The sequence below is a fragment of the Polyodon spathula genome, chromosome 3 (genome assembly GCF_017654505.1).
Source record: "Polyodon spathula isolate WHYD16114869_AA chromosome 3, ASM1765450v1, whole genome shotgun sequence".
In the NCBI taxonomy this organism is placed as follows: Eukaryota; Metazoa; Chordata; class Actinopteri; order Acipenseriformes; family Polyodontidae; genus Polyodon; species Polyodon spathula.
In genome coordinates, this window is record NC_054536.1 from 25,611,956 (window position 1) to 25,639,225 (window position 27,270).

The 27,270-nt window shown below is 37.6% G+C and overlaps 1 protein-coding gene across 3 annotated transcripts in view; it reads left to right on the top strand.

Moving 5' to 3' along the window:
• LOC121312910 (oxysterol-binding protein-related protein 10-like) overlaps nt 1–27,270 on the top strand; it is a 130,248-nt gene that overhangs the window by 44,388 nt on the left and 58,590 nt on the right. For all 3 annotated transcript variants that reach the window (XM_041244815.1, XM_041244813.1, XM_041244816.1), the window contains one exon: nt 10,775–10,969. In XM_041244815.1, coding sequence (XP_041100749.1) covers nt 10,775–10,969 — 195 coding nt within the window. The remainder of the gene's footprint in view (nt 1–10,774; nt 10,970–27,270) is intronic.

Sequence of the window (27,270 nt, forward strand, 5' to 3'; positions counted from 1 at the left end):
TTGGAGCAGTCTGCAGCCCCTGGCCTCACTCTACATGACAAAGTAATAAAATTCCTGCTCTGTGCAGTTGATCTGGTTTTGCTGTTGCCCACTGAACAGGAACTACAGCAGAGCCTGGCACTGTTAGAGCAGTACTGTCAGACCAGGGCCCAGGCAATCATGATATTCCAGAAGAAGGTCAGATCTCACAGAAGCAGGTACCACTTCACGCAAAGCAACACCACCCTAAACATACCACCAGTTATAACTACCTGGGCCTGACCATCAGTGCATCAGGGAGCTTTAACCTAGCAGTGAATGTATTAAAAGAAAAAGCCTGAAGAGCTTTTTATGCCGTCAAAAGGAGGCTATTCAGAGTAAACATCCTGTTAGAATCTGGCAAAAAATATTTCACAGTGTAATCCAGCCCGTTGCGCTATATGGAAGTGAGGTGTGGGGTCCAGTCAGTCAACAGGATTGCAAAAAATGGGATAGACATCCAATAGAAACCCTGCATGCTGAATTCAGCGAAACAATATTACAGGGCCAACGTAAAACACCAAACCAAGCATGCAGGGCTGAATTAGGCCGCTATCCACTACTCATCTCCGTACAGAAAAGAGCACTCTAGTTTTGGATGAACTTGTGGAAAAGTGACCCTGACTTGCTCCAGTACAAGGCCCTTCAAACCCAAGAGCTCAGCCCAGAAAACACTAACACTAACCAGCTTCAGGAGAGCATTGCTAACTCACTGCCAATCGGAGTAAACCAAATTATAAAACAAATCAAAAACTCTTATTTGGAACATTGGGAAAATGAAACCCAATCCCAGAATAAACTTGATTGCTATCGGGCCCTAAAAAGAAACTTTACCCTAGCAGAGTATCTCTTCATTGTCAGAGATACAAAGCAGAGGCAAATCATGACAAAGTACTTGTTTTCTGTACAGTATTACTTAAATAGGTCCAATACTTATTTTTTAGTTTAAAATGTAATTCTGTCCAAAGATTGCTTTCTCTTTGCAATACCTAAGAGGCTTTGTGTTTTTAGCTTAGAAACTTCTTTCCAATTAAAGTTACTGCTTCTCTGATAAGAACTTTCTCTGTGAACACTTTTCTAATTTAATGAAATGAAATGCTCGCTTCTGCTTTTCTCTCAGCAGCAGCTCTTTTCAAATTTAGCAGAGAGAGCGGGAGAGGGTTATGCTGTTGAAATCCAACTAAGTGAAAGCCCTGGTTGATTTAAGCCAGGTTGTCCTGCAGTAGGCTGTTTCTTTTTCTTTTGTAAACAGTGTTTGAATGTGTTTATTTTGTTTGTGCACTGGTTATTTGCTTATAATAATAAAGTAAGTATTTTGAATTGCGATCGACAACTTCTGTTCCTGTCTGCTTCCTGCTTACTTCTATCACCAGGCCCTGGGCCATCACCACATTTCCAAAAAGACCCTTTTATGATTTAATATGTGGTTGTAAAAGATATTATAACATACAGTTATAAAAAGCCACACCTAAACACTACAACATACATAGAGGGGGGGAAAGGGGCACTAAGAAAATAGGCATTATTATCGAAGGTGTCCCAGGTACTTTAAACAGAAAGAACACTACTGCAAGTAAACAGCTAAATGATAACGGACAGGTCTACTGTAGCTTACCTCAGACTGCTGTGTACTAAAACAGGGACCTCAAGTGACCTTTATTAGTATTGCAGTGTACAGAGAACTGAAGTGAAAGAAAAATGAGAGTGCATGCATTATGATACTGTAACCTGAACCCTAAATAACTTTGAAATAATTCCATAACTATAAAACTGAAACTTTCAAAACAAAAACTAAGAAAACCTGATCTAAGGTAAGAACACTCTCTCTATATAAATAACAACAACTTAATAATTAAGGTCAGTAATTAAAGGAATTCCGCAGTTTAAGTATGGACAGAACTGTCTCAACCGCCACAGAGGCTTCCAACCACCCGCTCATAAAAATATCCAAGAGCTAAAAATTCTGTACCCAGCTAAATTTAAAAATTACAAAATAAAAAGACATAAAAAATCAAATACTAAGGGACAACCTGGAGGTGTTAATCGTGGACTTAACAGAAACCGATAACGGAAGAATTAAATCTAATTTAGTGATGTTCACTTTGCATCTGAACTGCTGGAAAGAAGCCTTCGGCAGGCAGCTTAAAAACACACGCAGAAACTGGGAATCTAAGGGAACAGAGCTGTGTCAGTGAGGAGGAGGACTCGGACAGCGCCGCATTCACAAGAAACATTTATAACCACGGCACAGTCCTGATCCAGGGGAATGAGGACAGTCTGTTCAGATAAGAGCACTCTTTCCCTGCTATTAAACTATGCACCCAGCAGATAACCACAGAACAAACCGATGTTCTTGAGCCGGCCAAGGCACAAACGCTGAGCTGAAAGCCCACAGACTCCAACACAACACTCACCCAGCGGACTACGATACCTACTGCCCACACCAACCACAAACCTCCCGAGTCCCCCGCAAGAGCCAGAGCCATCAACACTGTTAAAGATTGTCAGTACATTTGAAACATAAGATGAGATTAACTCCCAAATGACACAGCTGAACAGCTCAAACAAATAAAAGACGAAGTACAGAAAATGAAAAATGAACAAAAAGTAGTAACAGTAGAATTAAAATAAAAAAAAACCAGTGAGTTATACATGGAAAATTAGTTACTGTGATCAGAAGTTACTACAATTAAAGAAGAAAAGAAACTCCTGCACAGTGTGGTGAAGTCCTTCCACAGAGAGCTGTGATCTCAGAGAGAGAGAGAGAGAGAGAGAGAGAAGCCCCAGGAGAACAACACAGAAGGCAGCAGAACAGAGACCCTGCTCTCCGTCAGCACAGACAGAACACAGGACCCTGACCCAAACTACAACCACAGCTAACAGCACAGTGACACAGCCAACTCCCTCAGACACACTCAGGAGCAGCGTAATGAAATCCACAACAAAACACGCCCCATTGATGTAGCTGTATTAATATACTCGAACAGAAAATATCTTCATGAAAAACGCCTTTTCCCTAATGCAAAAACAATAAAAATACGATGTCCTACCATGACCAACACACTGGAGATCCTCACACAAAGAGAGACGCTCAGCGATCCAAATATATATTATTATTCACACAGGCACCAATGACCTAAACAGCGGGGATGCCTACATCATCAAGCAGTTACATCAAATGTTTCAAATTGATATCGGTGTCATTTTTTTCACCTGAAATTTTGTAAACCGATTTTCCAAGCCCAGACATTAAAGGCCCTGTCTATATTGTGGACATTATAGATATCAAGCCAATGTAAATTCCTTCCTTTACTGACCCACCTCCATTTCCCTGCCATGTTCCCCAGGTCAGCAAAGACAATGAGAACCTGTTCCCTGTAGTTTCCAACATGTAAAATTTGATATTGAAATTCCTTGGTTCAAAGTAAACAATCATCAAAATGACTGCAGGAAAGAGGGTTTTTTTGGGGTACTGTGCTGCTACAAATAATCAAATTAAAATGCAAATCAGCAGATGAGGAAGCACCTAATTAATTGCATTAAAACACTCAGATATAAATACCAAAAAAGACAAAAGTGGTCTTGTGGTTCATGATATTTTATTTTGTTCATCTGTCAGTATGTTGTACAGTCAGGCCTAGTAAAATGCAACATTACCTTGAAGTCATGAGTACTTTAAAGGAATACTGTACATGCTAGCTTATGGGGTTATGCATTAACTAGAACCTTATATTTAACTATAATGTTACTTTGAACTACTGTACAAAAACTTGGTCTTACAAAAACAACAATTATTCTTTTTTTTATTTATTAACCACAAACAATATGGCTGAAGCAAATATACACAGAAATCATTATTATTAATGACAACGTTGCAGATGGAATATACTAATAAAAGGCCTCTATTCATATTCTATTTATTTATGAAGAAACAGGAATATTGTATTCCTTATTGCTCACCTTGCTATAGCAATGTAAAGCATCCCAACTCTCCAAACACAGAATATTGTATTTATTATATATATTTATCTTCCAAAAATTCAGTTGACAGATAGGTAGTTGAGGGACACAAAGAAATCCAAAATCCAGAATTCAATCGCTTATTCATCATTCACAAACACGCATTTCAAGTGAGTGAATTCGTAAGTTTGTTATTTTTTAAACCTGGACTTAGTTTCTGTCTATTCCCAGGCAGGCTACAATTATGATCCAGTCTCTAGCTACTGCATGCAGTATATTCACAATTGGCCATCAAGATGACTGGAACAAACAAAGTAAAAGAAGCTTGATAACATGTAAACTCAAACTGCTGTTGTGCTGCAAAACCTGCCTCTGTACATTTTTTATTGTATGAACTGTCCTATTAGCTTGTTGGAATGAGGGTGACTTTTGTGCCCACAGGATCAGAAAATATTTTTTTTGGCAAACAGCTTCACTGTTGAGAGGACGACAGTCGTCCTCACCAAGACCACAAAAGAACAATTGAGCGCTTGTCAGACAGGAGGTAGCCGCGCACCCGAGAAACGCGCAAGATCCCTGGAAAATTCTGGAAAAAAGACTGGAAAATTATTTATATTCTACACAGTTTAACATAAGCTAACTCTGAAATATCATTCCCACATGTTACATACAAAATATCAATGCGCTGTGTTGCATTTACGGATGAACTGAAAAAAATATAATTTTATTTATTTATAATTTAGTAGTCGCCAATTGTGCGCCGCAACCCTCGGAGCTCCTGTCCACTGTTGGCATTGGAATAGCCTGGACTGAAGCCGACGATCTCCAGGCTATAGGGCGCATCCTGCACTCCACACGGAGCGCCTTTACCCGATGCACCACTCGGGAGCCCCCAAATATATTTATCATAAGATGGACAAATAATGATAATAAACACTGTACTACAATGTAGAAAAGTATTTCCTACCATCTTGGTTTCGTTGTGGTAAAAAAGGAAATTGAAATAAGGGGATAACGGTATTTGAACCATATTCAAGTGAGTTAATATATATATATATATATATATATATATATATATATATATATATATATATATATATAAACCTGAAAGAGTTACTTACAAGTGGTTATTTTAAACATTTTCCATAAAAAAAGAAAACAATTATAATAATTCTTGCAGAGTGCAAAGCCGTCTACTTTTTTTTTCTTCTGAGATGACATAATTACACATGGTAGAAATCCACCTGCTTGAAGGGTAGTGTTCGTTTTTTGTTTTTTGTTTTGTTTTTGTCTTGCTGATGCGACTTAACCACAGAAATCACGTAATCATGTTTTTATTTGGATCCAAACACTTCCTAATTTGGTAGGTGCAGGCCTCTCGAGTTGCTGTAGCCAAAAGGGCACTGCGGCCATAATTGCTGTGAATCAGCATACATTTTGTTAATTTCTTGCCCTGCAATAGTAGCTGGTGTTATATAAGATATTTGTAGTTTGACCATACCTTGTGATTTCCATCTCCCCCTATGTAGGATGAGGTTGGTATTACATTATTTTTGGGATGCAACTGTTGTATTAAACACATGTGGGGGTCTCCAGAACAAAAAACGTGACAAAATCTGACCTAAAAATAAAAAGGATCAGCACACTGCACCTATGACTTGACAGAACGTACAGATAGACTGCAGCCATGAAAAGATGGCTGCATTAATTATTATTATTATTAGCAAAGGTTACAATTTTAGCCCTGCATTCTATCGTCTGCTGCTGCTGTGTGCTTTTGCTTGCATAGGCATCAGCTGTTTATTCCTTTTCTAATCTTAGACACAGTTTGTATCTTATCTGTCTCTTCAACTGTATGGGGTGGATGCCTGGAGAAAAAAAAAAAAAAACACTATTCTTCATCCTTATATTGATCACTGTCCTTGCGCACAAAGCAAGCATTATATATTTTTCATAGCATTCCATTTACTAAGAGAGGTAGCTCAAGTAATTAAGGTAAATTATATACAAATTTAAGTCCCCCAAGACATACATGTGTTTACTATTTATACTGAAAAATACATATTTGTGTCAAATAGGATTGTGTTCTTGTAGGCTTAGTTAGTTCAAGTGTATTTTATCAACTACAAATAAATTGCAAGAAATATATCCCATTTTCTAATCTAATTTTGCAGTGAAACTGAGTAGTATTGCATGACAGGCAGGATTTTCTAGTCTAGCTGCATTTTTTTTTTTTTAGTTTAAAGTCATCTTTTTGTATGGTACAGTGTACTGTATGAGAAACCAATTTTTGACATATTATTATTATATGTATTTGAATGAAGTATGTACATATTTGCACACTGGCGAAATGCAGTAGCAAATAATAACAAAAAATCTGCCATTAACAATAAATTGCTGTCTTTCTGTACCATTTGACATTCAACCAATTGCCTTTGATATTACTAACCATGTTGGTATCAGAAAAGAACTTGATAGGCCCAAGAAAAGTTTTAAACATCTGAGAAAAATAACCCACTCCATTTCCTTCTCTTCACTCCTGTGCACCGCAAAGGAAACGTATGTTAACATAAAGAGGATCCTTTTTCTCAACCAGAAGTAAAATATCATGAACTGTGACATCTCTGCTGGCTACAGTACTTTTGTGTAATTGTATGTGAATATTTCAAGCTATATAGAAATGTCATACATTTTGTTACACTGCCCTTGACCACCCCCCTCCACCCTAGCGTAAGTTTTGTAAGCTTTCAGAAAATGTCGATCATTTTGGAGGCCCCTAAGGTCACCAGACAAATGAATCATCATGCCTTGGATTTTAAAATGTTATATTATGCAACCATTTTAGATTCATAGCTAGTTGCTAAAAGTGGCTTTTTGTGATTTATGATGGGGGACACTGACTCGTTTCAAGATGCACTTGCTATCAATTTGGAAAAACAGCAGTGCTTTTCACATTGGTGGCCTGTGATTGGTCTAATTCCCATGCTCTGATCTAGCTTGATTTCAATGTTGTTCCCGTTACACACCAGCAATAAAACAAATCAAGTCCTGTAAATAACCTGAAGTAGGGCTCATCCTGGGCATAAGTAGTTGGCCAGGAGTCCAGAAGTAAGGAGTGAAGGCCAGGGTGTGTTCAGGTGGGGAGGGCTGATGTTAGCTGGTCTGGTATGACACTGGTATGATACATTACTACGTAGCACTGACAACTTTGAAAAAGCCATTAGAACTAAATAACTAAATTGGATAAATATAGGACCCAACTCAATTATGTTTCTAGCTTGAGACATACACCGTGATGGAAATTATAAGTTGAAGTCAAATTTTGAAATGACTTGGCAAGAAATCAGTTTTGAGATTGTTGTTTAATGCTGTTTAAATTCAAGAACATCCTTTTGCAATGCATTTTTTGTGAAATCTCCAAGAATCTTTGGTCATAAATAACTGTAGGCAGATTAGTTTCAGGCATACATACCATTTACGCATATCCCTTTCCTGCTTCCTTTAGTGGCCTTCGAAAATAATGGTTGCTGCCAAACTCTCACGCATTAGTCCAACTGCCTGTCTGGCAGTATGTCATAGGGGTTCTGCAACAGTAATTACTTAATATAATAAAAATTGGGCCTAATGATTTAATATGCTAAATCGTTAGCATATTAAGATGTGCCTTATCACAGAAGGTAAGTTACGTCTTAACGATATGACGACATAGGGGCCACTGATTATAAAGGAATGAGCAGAGATTGAGATACGCAGTTGTCAGTTCTTGACTTTTACTAAATATATGTATTAAATACTCTATAATGGTGTTTGAAAGGCAGGATCGCAAAAAAGTTATAAATAATCCTACCTAGACACCGTCATGGCTGTACAGTATTATAAAAAGCATTTCGCGTATACAGTATAGTAGCCTATTCTTTTTTTTTTTTTATCCATCATTGATTAGATCAGCCTGCAGCCCTTAGACTACATTAATGAAACTGACTACAACGAAGAATGGAGTTGGCATTTAGACCAGGTGGCATATTTCAGAGATCAACGCATATCTCTACATTGAAATGGTGTTCACGTGTTTTACAACGTGGATCTCGTAGACACCAATTGCAAGAAATGCACAGGTAATATTATTAGCCTCATTAGTGCCCTCATGCCACTTCATTTGAATACATCATGCTATTGGACTATTGGCATCAGTGCACCATAGACATCTTGGTGCTTACTACCATTCAGATTGCTTCAGTTCAAGCACGGCCCTCCCCTTTCAGGCCATGACTACAACATCAGTCACGGACCCACAGGACACCACTGTGGTGACTCAGGAGGTAGCAGCTATGCTGCAAAAATTGGCTCTTTGCATGATAGACCCCCTCCTAGTTGGAGGAAGGGTTCTACTCCAGGTACTTCCTAGTGCCACGACAGGATGGTGGCATTAGACCTCAGACAGCTAAACCTATATCTGAGCCAAAGGAGGATAAAGATGCTAACGTGCAACATCAGTCAGGCGACTGATTCACCATGGTGGACCTCAAAGATGCCTATTTCCACATCCCCATAGAACCAGGGCACAGGAAGTATCTGTGGTTCGCCTTTCAGACAAGAATGCACAGAATAGCTGCCTGTTTGGAGCTCTTTTACTTCAACAGAGCGCTCACAGTAGTAATGTTCCAATAACTTTTGGGCCTGATGGCAGCAGGGTCTCCTGCACATGCGCCATCTGCAGGGTTGGTTCAACAGCATGGTTTTTCAGCCCATGTTGAACCATGACCGCCTATTGATAGTGTCCCATCTCTGTCTAAAGGCACTCTCTTGGTGGAAACAGACGACCCATCTATGCCAGTGTCACCAGAAGGGAGGTTGTCACCACGGACGCGACCAGCCTGGGCTGGGGCGCTGTGTGGAATGGCCGGGGAGGTGCAAAGTGTGTGGAACCCCCATGGTGAGGTCTCAGCATCAAGCTGCAGGCAGGTTACCTGGCCTTGCAGACATTTTTGCAGGATGTTTGAGAGACATGTGGTTGTCCATACAGACAACTCCACAGTGATGACTAACATCAACCACCATCTGTTATATGGCTTCCCACTGCTCGCCCAAATAGTGCTGTGTCTAGAGAAAATCAGGCAGGACCGGGCCATGGTGCTTGTAGTAGCCCCATATTTGCCTAGGAGATTCTGGTTTTGAGCCCTGGTGCAGCTCTTGAGCGGCCAGCTGTGGAGACTGGCCATGCGCCACGACCTGCTCAGTCAGGTGTGGGGGACCTTATGGCATGCTGATCCATTGAACCTACAGCTTTGGGTCTGGCCCCTGAACAGCTGCATTTAAGCCACCTGAGTCTATCCAATAGGGTTATTGACACCCTACAAAATGCCAGAGCAGCGTCTACACATTCCCAGTATGGGTATGGTTTTTCAGACGTGGTGTCTGCCTTGTGGGTTTGACCCCACGACATTGTCCTATGTCAGTAATACTTCAATTTTTGCAGGACCTGTTTGATGAGGGGAATTCCCCAGTTTGCCTTGTTAAAATTGACTCGGTTTCCCCAGTAGCTCACTTCCTGGCTAGGCAGTTTTTGAAAGGGTCTCGACGGCTTCGACCACCTATGAAGGACATTGTTCCTCACTGGAGGCAAGACGTGGTTCTTAATGCACTCATGAAGCCCCCATTTGAGCCCCTGTGTTCAGCTGAGATTAAGTATTTATCATTTAAAGCAGCTTTCTTGCTTGCTATAACCTCTGCAAAGCAGGTGAGTGAGATGCAGGCATTTTCTATCGTGAAATCCTGCTGAATTTTTACAGAGGCCAGGACAAAAGTCATACTTCGTACCAATCCTGCTTTTTTCCCGAAGACTATCTCGGCTTTGCATGTCAATCAGTCTGTGGAATTTGAGGCTTTCCGTGCACCTGTTTTCCAGTCTGACAGAGAGTGGCAGCTCCATATGCTCTGCCCAGTTCGGGCTCTTGTGTATTATGCTGACAGGATAAAAAGTTGGATGCAGTCCGAACAGTTTTTTGTCTGTTACGGGCAAAGTCATAGTCAAGACCTGTCTAAACAGATGGTGTCCAAATGGATAACAGATACAATCAGGACTGCCTATTAGTGAGCCAACTTGCCCCCTCGAGAAAAGCGCACTGCCCATTCCACCAGGGGCAACTTCGTGGGCTTTATTCCAGGGTGCGTCTGTTACAGACATTTGCAATGCAGCGGTGTGGGTTACTCCCCATGACTTTGCGAGGTTCTATAGACTGAATATCGTGGATCCACAAAACCCTGGCTTTGGAACTAGAGTATTACGTGCGGCTTCCTGGTCTACCCTTGCAACATAGACATAGAGGTGAGTTTCTCCCTCATGTTTTCAGTCCTAAGTACTTGTACTTAGGTTCCTAATGTTAAAGTGCAAGGTAGCCTTTGGCTTATCCTTGTAGCATTCTAGTTGTTCTGCAACATTGCGCTTGCGATGGCTCTAGCATACTCACCCATACAGTAATGGTTACATTTTGTACTTGATAGGTAACGTCATCATAACTCTGGTTCCCTGAAGTAGAAATCTATTAATCATTACCCTTCAAGGTTGCTGCGTCCGTGATTGCAGCAGGCTTGAAGTAAAAATGATGCAGAGATCTGTGAGCGCAGTCCTTTTCGTCCCTCGGGGGCGGGGTCATGACTGCGTCAAAGAGCAGCTTTGGTATACAATATTCAGGATTCGGGTCTATAGGCAGTAAATACCCATTCGGTAATGGTTACATTTCTATTTCAGGGAACCAGGGTTATGAGAATAACCTAACGTCTAATGCTTGTGTTCTAGAGCAACGCAGCTGCCAGGAACAGAAGCTTCTCTCTACTCCCGCATGGCGGCTCCAACTCTGCATCGCCGAGCAGCCAGAGGCACCTGTCTCACAGTGGCGGGCAGAGCATTGTCACAATCACTCACCACAAGTCTCCCGCGGCGGCAAGGAGAGCCAAGAACCAGTATCCGGGAGGGCTTCTCGAAGTCAAAGAGGTAGGAGATGCACTGTTTCCTGGACTCTCAACACTGTGGTGAACATGACTGCAGCAAAGGGTTTGCAGTGAATAAAATGTACATCTATTTTTCAAAAGTAAGTTACTGAATCATAGGCTTGGGATCATTTATTTACTCAGTTTTACTATTAAACAGTAAAAATCTAAAGAGGTTATAATGAGTGAATGAGTTATGTGCATATTTCCAATTACAGTGTCTTCCAGAAAGGCATATTCTCTCTGGAAAACTTATTTTCAAGAGGTTTGTTATGGGGGTGTATGGCAAGGTAGCTTGGCTGTCAAGCACAGACACCTACTCTCCTTCAATCCCAGGTTAAATGAGGAGCTGTCTCTTCTAGTTCCACCTTTTATATATGTGGCAAGGCTAAATTTGTTTAGGGAAAGAAGTAAGAGTTTTGACACTATTCTTGCCGAATAAAACAAAGAAAATGCTTGTTAATATTTTGAGAAACATGATAGAGTACAGCAACACAGTACAAGTTTTAGGCTGGCATTTAATAGGATTCACTGTGCTCCTAGTAATAATGATAAGGTGGATCAGTAGGTCAGGCTTTCTGCATTACAATCTGCTGGAGTTTACAGTTACATTACATCAAAGTGCCATCAGAATTCCCAAATGGGATGATTAGTACTTTGTCAACAATTCACATTATCAGGAGTTATGATTGATAAGGGGTTTGAGAGTCCTGGCAAATTAGAGAAGTCAGTCCCCTGGGAAATACCCCCATGTTGAATTCCTCTCTCTTAAAAAGTTAAGTAATTGCATTACTCTTATTGGAATGCGTTGAAAATACTGTGCATGGTTTAGCATTGTAAGATGGTCATTTGAAGCTGTTGACAAATAGATAGCTTTTTAGATCTTAGAACTTTTTTGAGACTACTGTGTTAGGTTTAACTGAAAAATAACGTAAAACTGAAAAAAAATGTAAAACAAAATCTTGAAATCTTGAACAATGCAGTTGAGCTTCACTGATCATGATTCAGGTACGTATTATAGAAGGGTGAAGTCTTTAAACTATACAAGAATTTGTCAGACTACATTGTTAGTCTTTTTGTCTCTCCATAAAAGCAATTTGCGACTACAAACACTAATGATGCTATTACATTTTTGTAATTTGTTAGGTTAACAGTACATTAGCCCTTCAAGAAGCATTGGGCCACTCTGGTCGTGTAGAATGTGCTTTATCTCGTCTGAGACAGGCCCATATACAAAAGTACAATTGCGTTGCAACCTTTTGTGACAGATATTGACTTACAAGTAACCCCCTATACATTATGCTGATTGCTTGTGTCTGGCACAGTCCTCAAGCAGGATATTTATTACTATAGTCCCTTGGCCAGTAGTGACAGTGATGTATCTGTCCAAGTGTTCGGCCTCATTTTGGGGATATCTAAAATTATCTGTCATTAAAGTTCTTTACCGTCTTTGTTTTAACAGGTGGTTTAGACTTGTTCTTACTTTCCCTGACCCTATTAATTTAATCAGTCTGACAATAAAACTGGGATACAATAACCTTTCTTTTCACCACCTCGGATCTTGTAACCCTTAAATTGGGTATTCGTCAAATCATTCTGTTTTAATTTACCTATAAAGGGGAAAGGGACAAATTGTTCACAGTTCTTCCTGAGGGAGTTAATAAAAAATCCTAACCTGCTTTCTCATAAACATGCTAAGGGGGTATAGTGAACCCATTTGGGAAACTGTATTGGTATTCTATAAAATGACTTGGCTGAATTGGTAGTAAATTCCGGACTTTTTATTTGACCAGCAAAAAAATAAAATAAAATACACAAGCCAACGATTGCCTATATACTAAATTCTGTGTATTTTATTACTTAGTTAGTAAAAAGAATCGAGCTGCACATCACTAGTTTTCATCCCAGAAAAACAGGTTTAAATAGCGCGCCTATCAGTGGTTAAAGCCTGGTTTCCATACAAACTAATTATAGCTCACTTTAAGGTGCACAGTAGTTATCGCTCTTTAGTAAATACGGTGTGAATGAAGCTAATCTAATTATTCAGAGTGGGGTGCCTCATTTAAATACAGTATCATGTATTACCATACAAATCACTATTCATTCTGATTACCATACTGTGGTAGAATAAAATTAGTGTGCGCCATAATATGTCCACTATTTCACGCGATAATGAATACAATTGCAATGGTAAAGACGGCAATCATGAACGTGCACTCTAATTTCAGTTATCACGCACCATAAACTTTAGCGCCTTTTCATAAATGAGGCCCAATGAGTCTTTATTACATTTTCTAAGATGAAAAAATTTATAGTAGGCTGGATATGACAGTTCAAGTGAAAAATCACAACAGCTGTTTATCTCACAAAGGCTGCCTATAAAATGAAGGAGGACATTAACTTTTGGGACATCGACACCTGGGGCTCATGAGCTGTATAACGTCAACTGCTGCAGGGACTGTGGGAAGCAAATTTTACATATGATGCAATTACTAAGCCAAAGCTTGTGATTGGAACAGAAGTGGATCATAGAGTGATCTCTTTAAATATAAATCTTGCAGTTTCACTGTCCTTGTGAGAAAACAGAAAACTTACTGAGCATTAGGGTATTTGAATATGAAACTGCTTTTAGAATGGCAAAACCCCTTGAGGTGCCTTGGAATAAATCCTCGGTAATGCAATTAGCAAAGAGCCAAGGCAGAGGATCTGAAGGTCATGCATCTGGCAGAAATACAGCATGCTGATTATACACACAGGGTGTTACACAATGTAGATTGTTAAAAGTTTCTTGATTTCATGAAAATATTCTTTTCACACGGTATTGCCCCTAATACAACACTAAAATCCAATGCCATGGTCAGGGCCATGTTTCATTGAGAAAGTAAAGAAAGGTGCACAGCAGTTTGTTTTTGTTTCAGTACTCTGGTATTATTTTTCACAGAGAAGTGATGAGTCACTGTTCAACAAAGACCATCTTTGTAAGAGACCAGGATAATGGTCTCATTTAAATTCGTGGTGCCCAATGTAATGTAGAGGGTTCTTCAGAAAAAAATAGATAACCAGATCCTGCTGAAAATGGTGTTTGTGGAGCTGAACCAAAGCACTGGCAGGGTGTTAAAAGTTCTATAAACAGTGATTTTTACATGATTTATAATAAATTTGTAAGGAGACTAATATGATGTCTGTAAATGAGTGAACACAATACAGATTCATGTGTTTCCTTTATTGATTTCAAAACACAAAAGTTACACACATACTGTATAGCTTAAACATTATTATTAGACACAACCATTTAGCACATAGTTATAAACAGAAATCAAGCTGTGATTTCTGCTAGAAGCATCAGGCAAGGATTCACATTTACTTCTCAAATGCACCTTCAAGTGCCCGTTCTTTTATATAGCATTTTACACACCCTTGATTGCAAGCTTATCTCTGTGTGTCAGCAATCATTTACAACCTTTTGAAAATCCTGCCCTATATGTCTTACCACACACTCTAGAGTGGGTTATAGCACGTCTAAAATGACTGTGTTTGTTTTATAAAAAGAAAACAAGAAATGTTAAACTTTAAACTATACTTTATGTAGTGTATCCTTCTGCCAGTACAAAATAGTTTGTATACTTTTGCTTTAGAAGCCACAAATTTGCTGGAAAAACGTTTTACTGCTGAGTACATTTTTTTAAATGTATTTTTTTTTTTAAATAGATATTTAAGGTCTGAAAAACAGTATATAAAATATACAACTGATTATTTATATGTTTTATACGCTTTAAATGAAATTTACGTTAACATAATCGTGCTCTGTATCTTTATTTTATTCTATTCAGTCCCATTTCCGGTCTATACCGGATTTTACCAAAAAATGACAGGATTTATTTTTTTAGCTAGATGTCAGTTTTTACTGATTTATACCCAATTTTTGTTTATTATTCAATATTTTCCTGGTACTATTTTCTAGAAAGTACACAATATTTTGATTTAAAATGCTGTTTTATTTTGATTCTGACATTGTGTTAAGCAGCCCTTCACTGTATCCTAGGATGCAGCAGAAATTTAGACGTGAGAGGATCAGATAACATTCAAACGTGGTTCTCTGCCACTTCTCAAACACATTATCACCTGGTTATGTTGGTAAAATAAGTCTGATTACTGTGGCAGTTGCTGGGTATAGTAACTACTAGCTTGATCAAAAACTAAATTGAAATGCTTACACGAAAATATAATATTTTTAGTAGATGAGGAATAGGGAGAAAATGTAAATCAGTTTGTGAATCTTCAAAAGAAAACACATTTTTCAAAGTATGCAAAAAGAAAAAATAGCAGAGTGGGTCAGATGAGACAATCCATAAAATCCCTCCAGGTATAATTAAAAAACATCACAGGCACCAGGTGGTGGAACCTGTGACCCCAGTTCATCTACATTTCAGCTCAAGTACTTTAATATACAGTGAAGGGAAAACAAACTAATTCCATTCACTAAAGTATTATTTAGACTGGAGCTGAACTTTCTATTTAATTACTGTAGTTGAAGCCAAAGCAATAGATTCTATTATAATGCATTTACTAGTTTGTTCCAGATAGTTTGTTCAGTTCAGTTGCATTGTATTTATTTAACAGTGACAATGACAATAGGAAGAATGACATATTGTATAAACACAAGGAAACACAAATATCTGGTGTTTGTTAATAAGGATACTTAATGTGACTCTGAGTCATGTCAAAAGTTATACCACTTGCTTCCCAGCAGTTCTCAGCCATCAAAGGCTGAAATAGAATAATGCAAATCTTCATAAAGTACATTGCCAATGAATTATTCATTTTTATTTTATCGTAATGAACAACTGGTAGAAAGTAGAGAATATAGGAGGAAATGTTAGCAATGTTAGCAACACGATTCAAACTATTGCACACGTATTGGCACGGCAGTGGGGGGCTCTTAACTCCTAGTCCCGGGGACAGGTTTAAAACATGTTTGCTGCTGATATATGTTGTTCATTCTGATTTGGTGTTTTCTGTTCAAGACAATTGCTATCATTTAATTTGCTTTGTAGAAATACCAGGAACGCATTGGTTGTACAGAGTTACAGTATATAAACATGTGCCAGAATATATATTATAGTAATATGTATACATATTTTCCATACAATTTCAGCTGCTTTCTTCTACAACCATACACTTACCTACTCCCCAGTTGTACCTCAATATTCACCATGGTTAGCTGCTTGATGGTAATGCTTGCTCACCAGAATTCTGTTGCTTAATTAATGGTTTTCTATGGAAATATTTGTTTTAAACAGTATTTCTCAGATCTTGGCAGCAGTTCTCAAAATAGAGGAAACACAGAGCCTGTTTGTGATTTCTGAAGGCGCCTTCACCGCTTTCCTTGAACTGCAAACCAACAAGATTGATCCAGATTGAAAGAGATGTATAGTTCAGCACCACACAAGTCATCTGATCACACCTCAGTGTGCTTTCTTATCTTTTCCATTAATGCTCTTATAAAAAATGATTTGTAGCAGCAAGATTTTCAAGACACGCACACACACACATACAAATCAAAGGTTTAAGTCCAGATGAAAAAAAAATCTCTTGCAGCATTTCACTCCCCAAGGTTTTAAAAAGCTTATTTTTTTCATAAACCGTTCAAAGAAGGACAAACTTGAAATGTACTTTTTTTTTGGAAAAATTTCTGAAGAACATTTCAAGGTTGTATAGCATGTCTTATCTTAGATTGTAATTGATCAACATTACTAAAAGAACAGATTTCATATACAGAGCATCAGCAAAAGCAACTAGACTTTGATACCCTACAAAAACAATTACCATGAAACTTTAACAATGACAATTGGAGACAGTGAAAGCGTACATAATAAAAGCAAATGCTCAATAGCAACACTGTTTTGTTTTTTTACGTTTTGCAGTTCTTCATATTCATTGTCCCTTCTGCTAATACGTACATACACTGGTTGAGTTATATAAAAAATAAAAAAGTATATATTTTAGAGTGGCTCAAATGTTTTACCTTTAATTGTTAATTAGGTTTTACCTGTTGTGCATAGCGCCACCTGGCAGCATATTATTATTTGTTTAAGATAATTAACTTCAAATCAAATGAAAGTAAACCTGAGTTGTAATTCTGATTCTTCATTGTCTACAGTAGATGGCTTTGCCAGTCCTGAACTTGACCTCATTTACAATAGTCAACTGTTATACCATATAGTAGCTTCAGTCAATGGCCGTAACTAGCTATGAGGACACCAAGGTCGTGATCTTGGTTGTTTTTTTTTGCATCATCAATGCTGATGCTTATGTAAAAATTCAGGTAAAATCCAAGTTTCCTTAATTTTCTCTGTTGGTTTGCCATGTAACATAGATTTGGAGGTTGAACAGTAAATACCAAGCAGTCATATGAATGCTGCAGCTATAGCTTGAGACCTAAGTTTTGACCTTGGTAGGTTGTCAGCCCTGGTTGCGACACTGTTTCAGTCATGTAGTTGATGGGGTTTTCTTGTCCAACAAGAACGTCCAGTTAGAATTGTGAGCTTTAGATAATGATGATCAATGTGATTTTGCATTGCTGACTCAGAAATTATCTTTTCATCATCCAGTTTTAAAGTGCTGTATCTCCCTTAAGAAATCAAAGTAGGTGTTTGTTCAGTATGATTCACGTATGGTTTGTGATTAATGTGTGATAAATAAGTAGGTCAAAGACATGTCTTATGTACTGTACCTCCCTGTTGCTGCTTATTTGCATTTTTTTAAACCTGAGAACAGCATTCACTATGACTAAGACATAAAGTCTTCTGAATTTTCAATCTTTAAAACTAAATTGATTAAGGAACATTGAAGGATTTCTGAAGCTACAGAAATGCAGATCATAGATTTCATAGACATTTTCTTGCAATTTTATTGTAGTTATTTACTGGTAATACATTCGCTCTCGCAGAATACTGCTGATCATAGTTCAGATTCTCTTTTTGTTCTGGAGGTTCCTTGATAACTCAAACGGTTCCAAACACATTAATTGGTTAAAACAATTCAAAAGACAAAAACTAAAAAAAGTTTAAAAAAAAATGTGTTGCAAGACAAAAGCTTTGAGGTATTGCATATAGACTTTTTTAATGTATCCTAACAAATGCTGACGCATGCAGATAACTGCAGATTTCCTGTTTATTTTAGATTGCTGACTCATGAATGACTCAGGATACTTCTTAGGTTCTTCCAGTTCTTAATTGTTCTACGGGAACTGGTTCATGGAGTTTATTGTCAAACACCCTTATTTGAATAGCAATCATTTCCTTTCAAGTACGAAAAGTAACCATTTTATATCTGTATATATATATATTTCATATTTTATGTGTTTTTACACATTTTTATGTGATATTAAACAAATCCCTAAAATATTTGTTCTGTTTTAGCATATTTTTGTGCACTGCAGCCTGTTGCTGTTTACGTCCCACTGCGGCCTTGTGCCCCGCAGCTTGAGTCGCTCCTTCCCAGAGACCCAGCATCATAAGTCAGCTGACTTTGTGCCCTTTCCCCATAGCCCTGGCCGGTGCTTATTCTTTGTCTCGTTTTTGTTGCTTTTGCCAATACGACTGACGTTCATATATTAGATAATATTAATAATATATATATATATATATATATATATATATATATATATGTGTGTGTGTATTATATATATATATATATAGTGCCTTGCAAAAGTATTCAGACCCCTGACCAATTCTCTCATATTACCGAATTACAAATGGTACATTGAAATTTCGTTCTGTTTGATATTTTTTTTTTTAAATACTGAAACTCAGAATCAATTATTGTAAGGTGACATTGGTTTTATGTTGGGAAATATTTTTAAGAAAAATAAAAAACTGAAATATCTTGCTTGCATAAGTATTCAATCCCTGTGCTGTGGAAGCTCCCAGTTTGCACCGATGAAAGAAATTGCCCTAACGAGGACACAATTACCTTACCATTGGCGTCCACCTGTGAACCATTAAAGTTGCTGTCACATTTTCTGGATAAAAACCCCACTGTTGAAGGATCATTGGTAAGGTTGTGAATCTGAACGAAAATGAAGACCAAAGAGCATTCTACAGAAGTTAGAGATAAAGTAATACAAATGCATAGATTAGGGAAAGGGTACAAAATAATATCCAAGTGTTTGGATATCCCAGTGAGCACAGTTGGATCAATAATCAGGAAGTGGAAGCTGCATCACACCACCCAGGCACTGCCAAGAAAAGGCCGTCCCTCAAAACTGAGCGCTCAAACAAGAAGGAGACTTGTGAGAGAAGCCACAGAGAGGCCAACAATCACTTTGAAGGAGCTACAGAGTTCAGTGGCTGGGAGTGGAGTAATGGTGCACCAGTCAACCATATCAAGAGCTCTGCATAACACTGGCCTGTATGGGAGGGTGGCAAGAAAGAAGCCGTTACTCGAATAGTACCATCTGAAAGCACGCCTGGAGTTTGCCAGAAAGCATAAGAGTGACCCAGCTGCGATGTGGGAAAAGGTTTTGTGGTCAGATGAGACCAAGATAGAACTTTTTGGCCAAAACTCAAAGCTCTATGTGTGGCGCAAACCTAACACTGCCCATGCCTCAAGACACATCATCCCTACAGTGAAGTATGGTAGTGGCATCATCATGCTGTGGGGATGCCTCTCATCAGCAGGGACTGGGCATCTTGTTACAATTGAAGGAAGAATGGTTTGAGCAAAATACAGGAAAATACTGCAAGAGAATCTGCTTCAGTCCGCTAAAAAACTGAAGCTTGGGAGAAATTCACCTTTCAGCAGGACAATGATCCCAAGCATAAGGCCAAAGCAACATTGGAGTGGCTCAAGAACAAAAAGGTGAATGTCCTACAGCGGCCCAGTCAAAGTCCTGATCGCAATCCCATTGAGAATCTGTGGCACTATTTGAAAATTGCGGTCCACAAGCGTCGTCCAACCAACCTGAACAACCTGGAGCAAATCTGCCAAGAAAAATGGGCCCAAATCACTCCGACACTGTGTGCACTTACCCCAAAAGACTTAAATCTGTTATTGCAGCGAAAGGTGGCTCTACCAGATATTAATGTGTGGGGGTTGAATACTTATGCAAGCAAGATATTTCAGTTTTTTTATTTTTCTTAAAAATATTTCCCAACATAAAACCAGTGTCACCTTACAATAATTGATTTTGAGTTTAAGTGTTTTAAAAAAAAAATATCGAACAGAACGAAATTTCAGTGTACCATTTGTAATTCAGTAATATGAGAGAATCGGTCAGGGGTCTGAATACTTTTGCAAGGCACTGTATATATATATATATATATATATATATTTGAATATAATTGTAATTGTTTAAATTACTGTTTTTTGAAATGGAGAAAAAAATAATTATCAATGTTTTATTTCTGCTTTACAGATATTACGTGCAGGCTTGTCTGTAACATGGTGCTTGACACTGTAGGACATATTCCCTGAATATGATAATACATGAACGTGTATTAGAAAAGTAACTGGATTCATTAATGACACTGTTTGTGTTGAGAAACAGGGCAAACTGCTGTGTCTTGAAAAGGGGGCATCTAGTTTGCAGACATACTGAACTATGTGACCTACTGATTAGAGGACTGGCGTCTGAACTGGAATAGGCTGAGCAGGCAGTTGAATTATGTATAGATAATTCACACGTGCAACAGCAGTCATTTTGACGCAGTGAAGACATTAACTAGCGATGTCCTGGTGGAAAAGGACATTAAAACATCAAAGGACTTGGAGTTTAAAGAGGCAAGATATACAGATGACCTCATGAAAGTAGCGAATCAGCAGAGACTATAAAAATCAAAGCAGAATTGAACATTTTGCGCTCCATATTGAATGCTAAACAAGGTGCTGTCACTCTGCTAAGCAAAGCTGCAACTCCGGGACTGCCCAAAAACGGAATCAAGATGGGGCCTGAATCTGACCCAGGATAAAGAAGCAAGCTGCAAGAGAGTCAACGACCACAAGCAACAAGACTCGGCTAGAAGACTGCCGTAAAACTTAAAGCGACTTTTATCAGACAAACCAGTCTGGATCTGCTGTACACCTAAAACCACAATATCCAAAAGAAACCGTGCCCTGCTACCAGCGTAGCTAAAGAGTCAGTGAAGGGGACAGAGCGGATGGGCGCTGTTATGGATCCTATACTGAGGACTGAAGACTTTGTTGCAGCTGTTTGTTGATTTTATCGAGAATTGAAAGCTTTCTTGCCGATCCAAAGTGGGATTGAAGACTTTGTTTGCGGAGAGGAGAGTTTTGTACTGGACACTTCAACAGATTGAGTTTCCAAACCAGCGGACCAAACCTCTAAGCTTCAAGGAACCATTGAGTATAATTCCAGTTGTATTTTCCTTTCATGGAACTAAATTAATTAATTGTAACACATTCATGTAGCATTGAACTGTTAATTATTTAGTTTGCACACCTTGCATGTGAAATAACTTTTAGTGAAACTTGATGAAGTAACTATAAGTAATCTACCTTGTCTGCATTTTCTCAGATGTACTCTGTGCTTGGATGTGGGCGTGTGTGTGTGTTAGAGAGTGACTAGCTACATCACAGCCTGCTTGCTGCTGGCTGCTGCTGCTGTGTTAGGAGACAGACGGTGTCATATTTCAATTGCCTGCTAGACAAGCATGAGTGCAGTGAGAGGTTTTTGAGTTATGTTTTTTTGCTTAAAGACTACGAGATTTACTTTCTAACTTTTCTGATTTCTGTGTATTATTTGTGTAATTAATAAAATACTACTATTGATTAACCATTCCTTGTGTCTGCGCGTGAATGTGTGTTCATAGTAAATCCTCGATCTTTAGAACAACAATTTAAAATATTGTTGGTAAGAGAACTAATCAACCCAGATAAATATTAAATTATTAATTATTAAATTGTTCCTGCAACACGCGTACAGTAATAGCAGTTGCTGGACTGAGATACTAGCTCCGGCTTTTTTGTTGGTTGTATTATAACCACAGTATCTCGATTGCCGCTTTGTTGAACAGCTATTTGCATCATCATTGAGAAGGCTGTTAGTTTAATCTGACAAGCAGGCTTCCCTCAGTCTCGTGTTGGCACTGACTGATTGCCACCTGCGGTAACTGCGACCAGGTGGATCCGTCCCGCCAGTACCGAGGTCACCAATCCGCTTCCGCTTCCCAGTAATGTACTGGTGTCACAGGAAATAAGTTAGCTGGGAAATAAGTTAGCTTTGCCTTTTTGAGCCTTTCTACGCATGCGTGAATCTTAGACCTTAAAGGCAAAGTTCTCTGTGGAGATTCATCCAAAGTGACAGGATGCCATTTGTTTTTTTTCTAAGAAATGAAAACCGGTATTGCATTGCAGATAGTAATTTTCTTTTAAATATGTTGTTATCTTATTTGTGAAAGAGTATTGCAGACAATATTTTTTGTTTAAAAAGGTGACATTTATCGTAATGTAAATTTACGTTTAATTTGTATTATAAATACATTTTATCTTCAGGAAATTGCTCACTGTATTTTAGTTTTAACATAAATAAATATTTTAAAAACATTATTTTGTCAGTATAATTTATGTCTATGCATTTATGCAGTTCTAAATCTCTTGCCGTGATAAATTTCACTGCTTGAAACAGAAACTATCTGTACAAGTCTCTGATTGCTTGACTGCAGTATATAATTGCACATCAAAATAAATCACAAAACAAATGCATAGTGATTTCCCATACAGTATGTTAACAGATACAAATTATACATGTTTTTATTTCTCTTTTGCTGTATTATTTGTGTGAAGAAAACCTAATATAAATATCTGCGGTGATTACAACTTTAAAATGACAAGAGTTAAACTTAACACCTATTGTTAAATAATAAATAATATGTTGTATTAGAAACTGTTATTACTACATTTTAAACACAAATATAATTGCACATAAAAATAAATTGCATGACAAATGATCAATTATTTCTGCTTATGTCATCCCATATACAAAATAAATCATGTATTGTATTTATTTCTCTTTCGCTAATACTTGCAAATATATTGCAAGCACATGTACAAAGAAAACCTATAATATAAAGAAGCCAGCGATTAAATGTAATCTTTGTAAACTTTGTAAAGTTAACCTATTATTAAATAATAATATGAAAAACATTTTATTAATATTACAACTACGTGTTTTCGATTTTTACCAAATATAATGTATCTTTTAATAAAGACCCTGACAACATTTTTAAGAGTAAAACAATTAACTAGACACATTGGAAAGATCGCAATAACAGTCGTCGGAATTAAAGTTCACAGACAGAAAAACTCGACAGCTTAACCTTGCCTTCTAAGATTTGCGCATGCGTAGAAAGGCTCAAAAAGGCAAATGCTAACTTATTTCCAAACTAATGTATTTCCTGTGACACCGGAACTGTTACCGCAACAGTACCAGTACTGACCCAGTGCTAAAGCCACCAAACCAGTACTGATCCAGCGCCATCCCGGTACTGAGCCGGTGCTAAAGTCACCGAACTGACCCAGTACCATCCCTGTATACCGACCTGGTGCTAAAGTCACTGAACCGACCCAGTACCGACCCTGTGCTAAAGTCACCAAACCAACCTGGTACTGACTCTCCACTAAAGTCACCAAATCGGTACTGACACTGTTTTGATCGGTGCCAAAGCCACCAAACCAGTACTGAACCGACCTGGCGCCAATCAGGTTCCGAACCAGTACCGATCCGGTGTTAAATACACCAAGCCGGTACTGACCTGGTACCATCCCAGTACCAACCGTCTACTGACCTGGTGCCGAGTTCACCAGTTACAAAAAAGTAATTATTGTTGAAAGAACATATTATAGTTACAAATAAGAGAAGTTCAGTACTAACTGACACTGTCAGAATACTGTAATTATTGTACTGTGTTTTAAAGAGTATAAAACCAGCATAAATAATATTGCAGCAAATTATGAACAGCTTACAAGGATTTCAACTAACAATGAACAAGTGTTAATGTTAGAAAAAAAAGCTTGTCTGTTTGCCTTTGTTATTATAGTACACATAGACTCTTGAAAGCTGGTCAGACTTAAAAATAGGGTCTTCCCCTATCGTTAAATTAATAAGCACTGTCACGCACAGAATCCTGTGTTAACCTTGGCAGAAGCAGGCATCTGGTTTAATTAGCTTGGAAATGAAGTCATAGTTTTTGGGTAACTAAACACAGAGGCTAGGTATTGAAAATTAACAAAAAGAAAAAGTAACCATTTCTAGACCAAACAATGTTTATACCTATTTGATTGTGTTGTAACTAAGCACAGATGTTTTAAAAAGTATTTTGATCTAATAAGGAACAGAATATTTGAACTAACACATGTTTTTACCTGTTTGGGGCTTTAGTGTAATAAAAATAGCAATAACAACAGAAGTCTTAATAATGCTGCTATATTTCTCAATCTCAAAACAAGCCTATAGTTTAATGGATTCAAAGTCAAGTTTCTTATTTAGAAAAGAAATAAGCTTGATCTGAAAGTAGTCTTTAAGTGAAACACAGGTATTCTATAATAATTCAAAAAATATAAGTGTAAATGTTTTATTATAACAGAGGAAGTGTTATGTTTGAATATAAGAGAATAAATTGTAAACTGTATTTAATAACTTTTAGTACACAGTGGACCTACTGAAGGAAAATAACTAATTTTGTGACCTCCTCTTTACCTGCTCGTAGCAAAGCTGTGTTGGGCAGTTGAGCGGGATTTGTTGAAAATGAGCAGTTTTGAATCCAAGGTCTATTATGAGCAAAATTAAGTACCGAAATACCTGTTGGTACCCAAATAAGAGTGTATTATGGAGTAAATTCTGTTCTCTTTATTATATTATAGAAATTAATGAAAACTTGGCAGCCAAAACGAGCATTTCATTTAAATTAGAGAAGTTGTCTACAATAGCAGTTCTTATCAGGAAGGTAGCGATGTTAATTGGGATGATGTTTGTGACCCAAAAATACGGAGGCTTTTGTATTACAAAAGAAAAAGCAACTGTTGGACAGATTTACATTTAAAACTAAAAAAGCCACAGTGTTGCATTTATTTTAGTTTTACTGCAATAATGAACAAAGGTATTTATATACAGGGAAACTGTAGCTTTTAAAAGTAAAATAATTAAAGGTTTGACACACAGTATAATTCTGGAAGGGTGTTAGATCTTCAAAAGATAAGGCTTAGTTTTTGGCACCTCAAAGCAAGATTCGGTGTTGGCTCTTAAAAGCGGGATTTGTATTTGCTATGTATCAACCTTGAATGATAACAAATGAAAGGTGCTTTAAGAAAGACAGGAGTATGTACCTCTTTATATTAAGAAAAAAATGAGAGCTTAGTTATAAAAATTAGGATGTAAGCTTTTTGCTTAAACAAAAAGGTACCGGTTCGAGGCTCTCTTGAATCCAGCCAAAAAATGACTTAATGCCGTGAATTTGGGAAAGCACTTACAGTAGAGTTTCATGTTAATTACAAAAACTAGCCTTGGCAGGTAAACAGGGTTTCTGAAACCTGCTTGTGAAGGGGCATTTTTAGAAACAGAGAGAGGTCAGGCTTAGTCCAGTCATGGTACAGTTAATATGAGACTATTAACATGGTCATTATAGCCTGAATTTAAATGAAAATAACTGAACTGGCCCCTCTGTGCTTAGTGGTTTTATTCAAAGGTTCAGTGATAAACCCTACAGTCTGTCCAATATTTTGTTATAACAAATCTATACATGAAGCAAATCTAACCTATTGAGGGAAATTTATTTTAAACCTGGGTTGGAATGATTAAACAGAGTGGATGTTGTATATTGGAAAACATCTCTCTATATGTATTCTCTATACATTACTTGTATTTGGTAGTAAGGACCCTGTGAACTCCAATTCACCTAATTTTAGGGAAAGGAGGGGTGGAAGATAGTGAACCATGAGCTCACATTCAATTAATTTTGAAAAGGGAGTCACCAGTATTGTTTAGATATATTGTTCACTTAAATGTAGGAGCTGTCAAAACAGAACAACTAATTAGATTTAATTGGGGTCTTCTAACATATTAAATGGAGAAAAAAATATATAAAAGCCGAGGTAAAACTCCAGTCAAGTATCTCTTAACTTGATCTTACAAGTTGCATGGTCCATGCTCTGAAGATATCTGAAAAAGCTGGTTGCTGTTTGGTCATATTCAGAAATCTGCTTTTAAAAACAGCGCTCGTTTTTACGTTGTTTTCTCCAACTACACTTCCATATAGTGGAAGGTAAGAACAATTTTGAATTTATCTAATTTATATTGATGCATTGCTATAAGGTATAGGATTTACGTTTTAACTTTAGAGAGTGATATATTGGATGTTTTAGGATTTAGAGGTGGGCGCTTTAGCGGTTTGTATGTCTAGCCTAAGGGCTGGGTATGTGATAACCATACCTGTATTATTGTGTTGAAGTATTAATGCTGTTAAACCTGTAAATGCACTGGAATTGTCCAGACTGCCTATTGCTTGGGATTTGCTCTGGCCTGCAACCACCCAATCCATTTTTAAGCATTTAATAAACACAAGGAGCATCATTACTGCACTGATTCGTTAAAACTTAAAATTAAATGAGCCTGTGTGATTTTCTTGATTATTAAAAGTTGTCTGGATACGTTGCAGTGCATGAACAATCCACTACAGGAATCCAAAACATATCTGTCCTCCTTAAAAATCTCCCCTGAATTTAAGAGTGTTCTCAGAGCAATAAAATAAGTATGTGCGAATCTGACGCAGCGATAACTCTTAATTATACATTAAGAATAGCAACCGTCTGCCTTCCAATACAGAATACTTTATCTACAGTTATTGCACAGATATAGTTTCTTACCAAAAGGATACTTTACTTTAGTTTCTGAGAAGGTGCATAAACATATTAGTATGGTAGTGCATTTCCTAATCTAAACTGCTCAGCTTTAGGGGGTGCTGATGAGATATTTATTTTATAGCAAACTGTTTGGTTAAGCTGAATGCAATTCAACACCAGATGTTTAATGTAGTGCAGGTTATAAGTGTTACTCTGATAAGTGGTTTTACTTTAGAATCAAAAGTTTTTTTTTTTTTTTGTTTTGTTTATGTGGTTTAAAAAATATAAATAGGTGTATAGTGCCCGGGAAGCCAATAATTAAATACGCTGACTATAACAAGGAAAATGTTTGATGCTGAGAGAGCCAGTCTCTGTTATGTTGAGAAAAGGCATGATATTTTGCTTTGTCAGATTGGTGAACATAAGATTAAAGAGATTAAACGTAATATT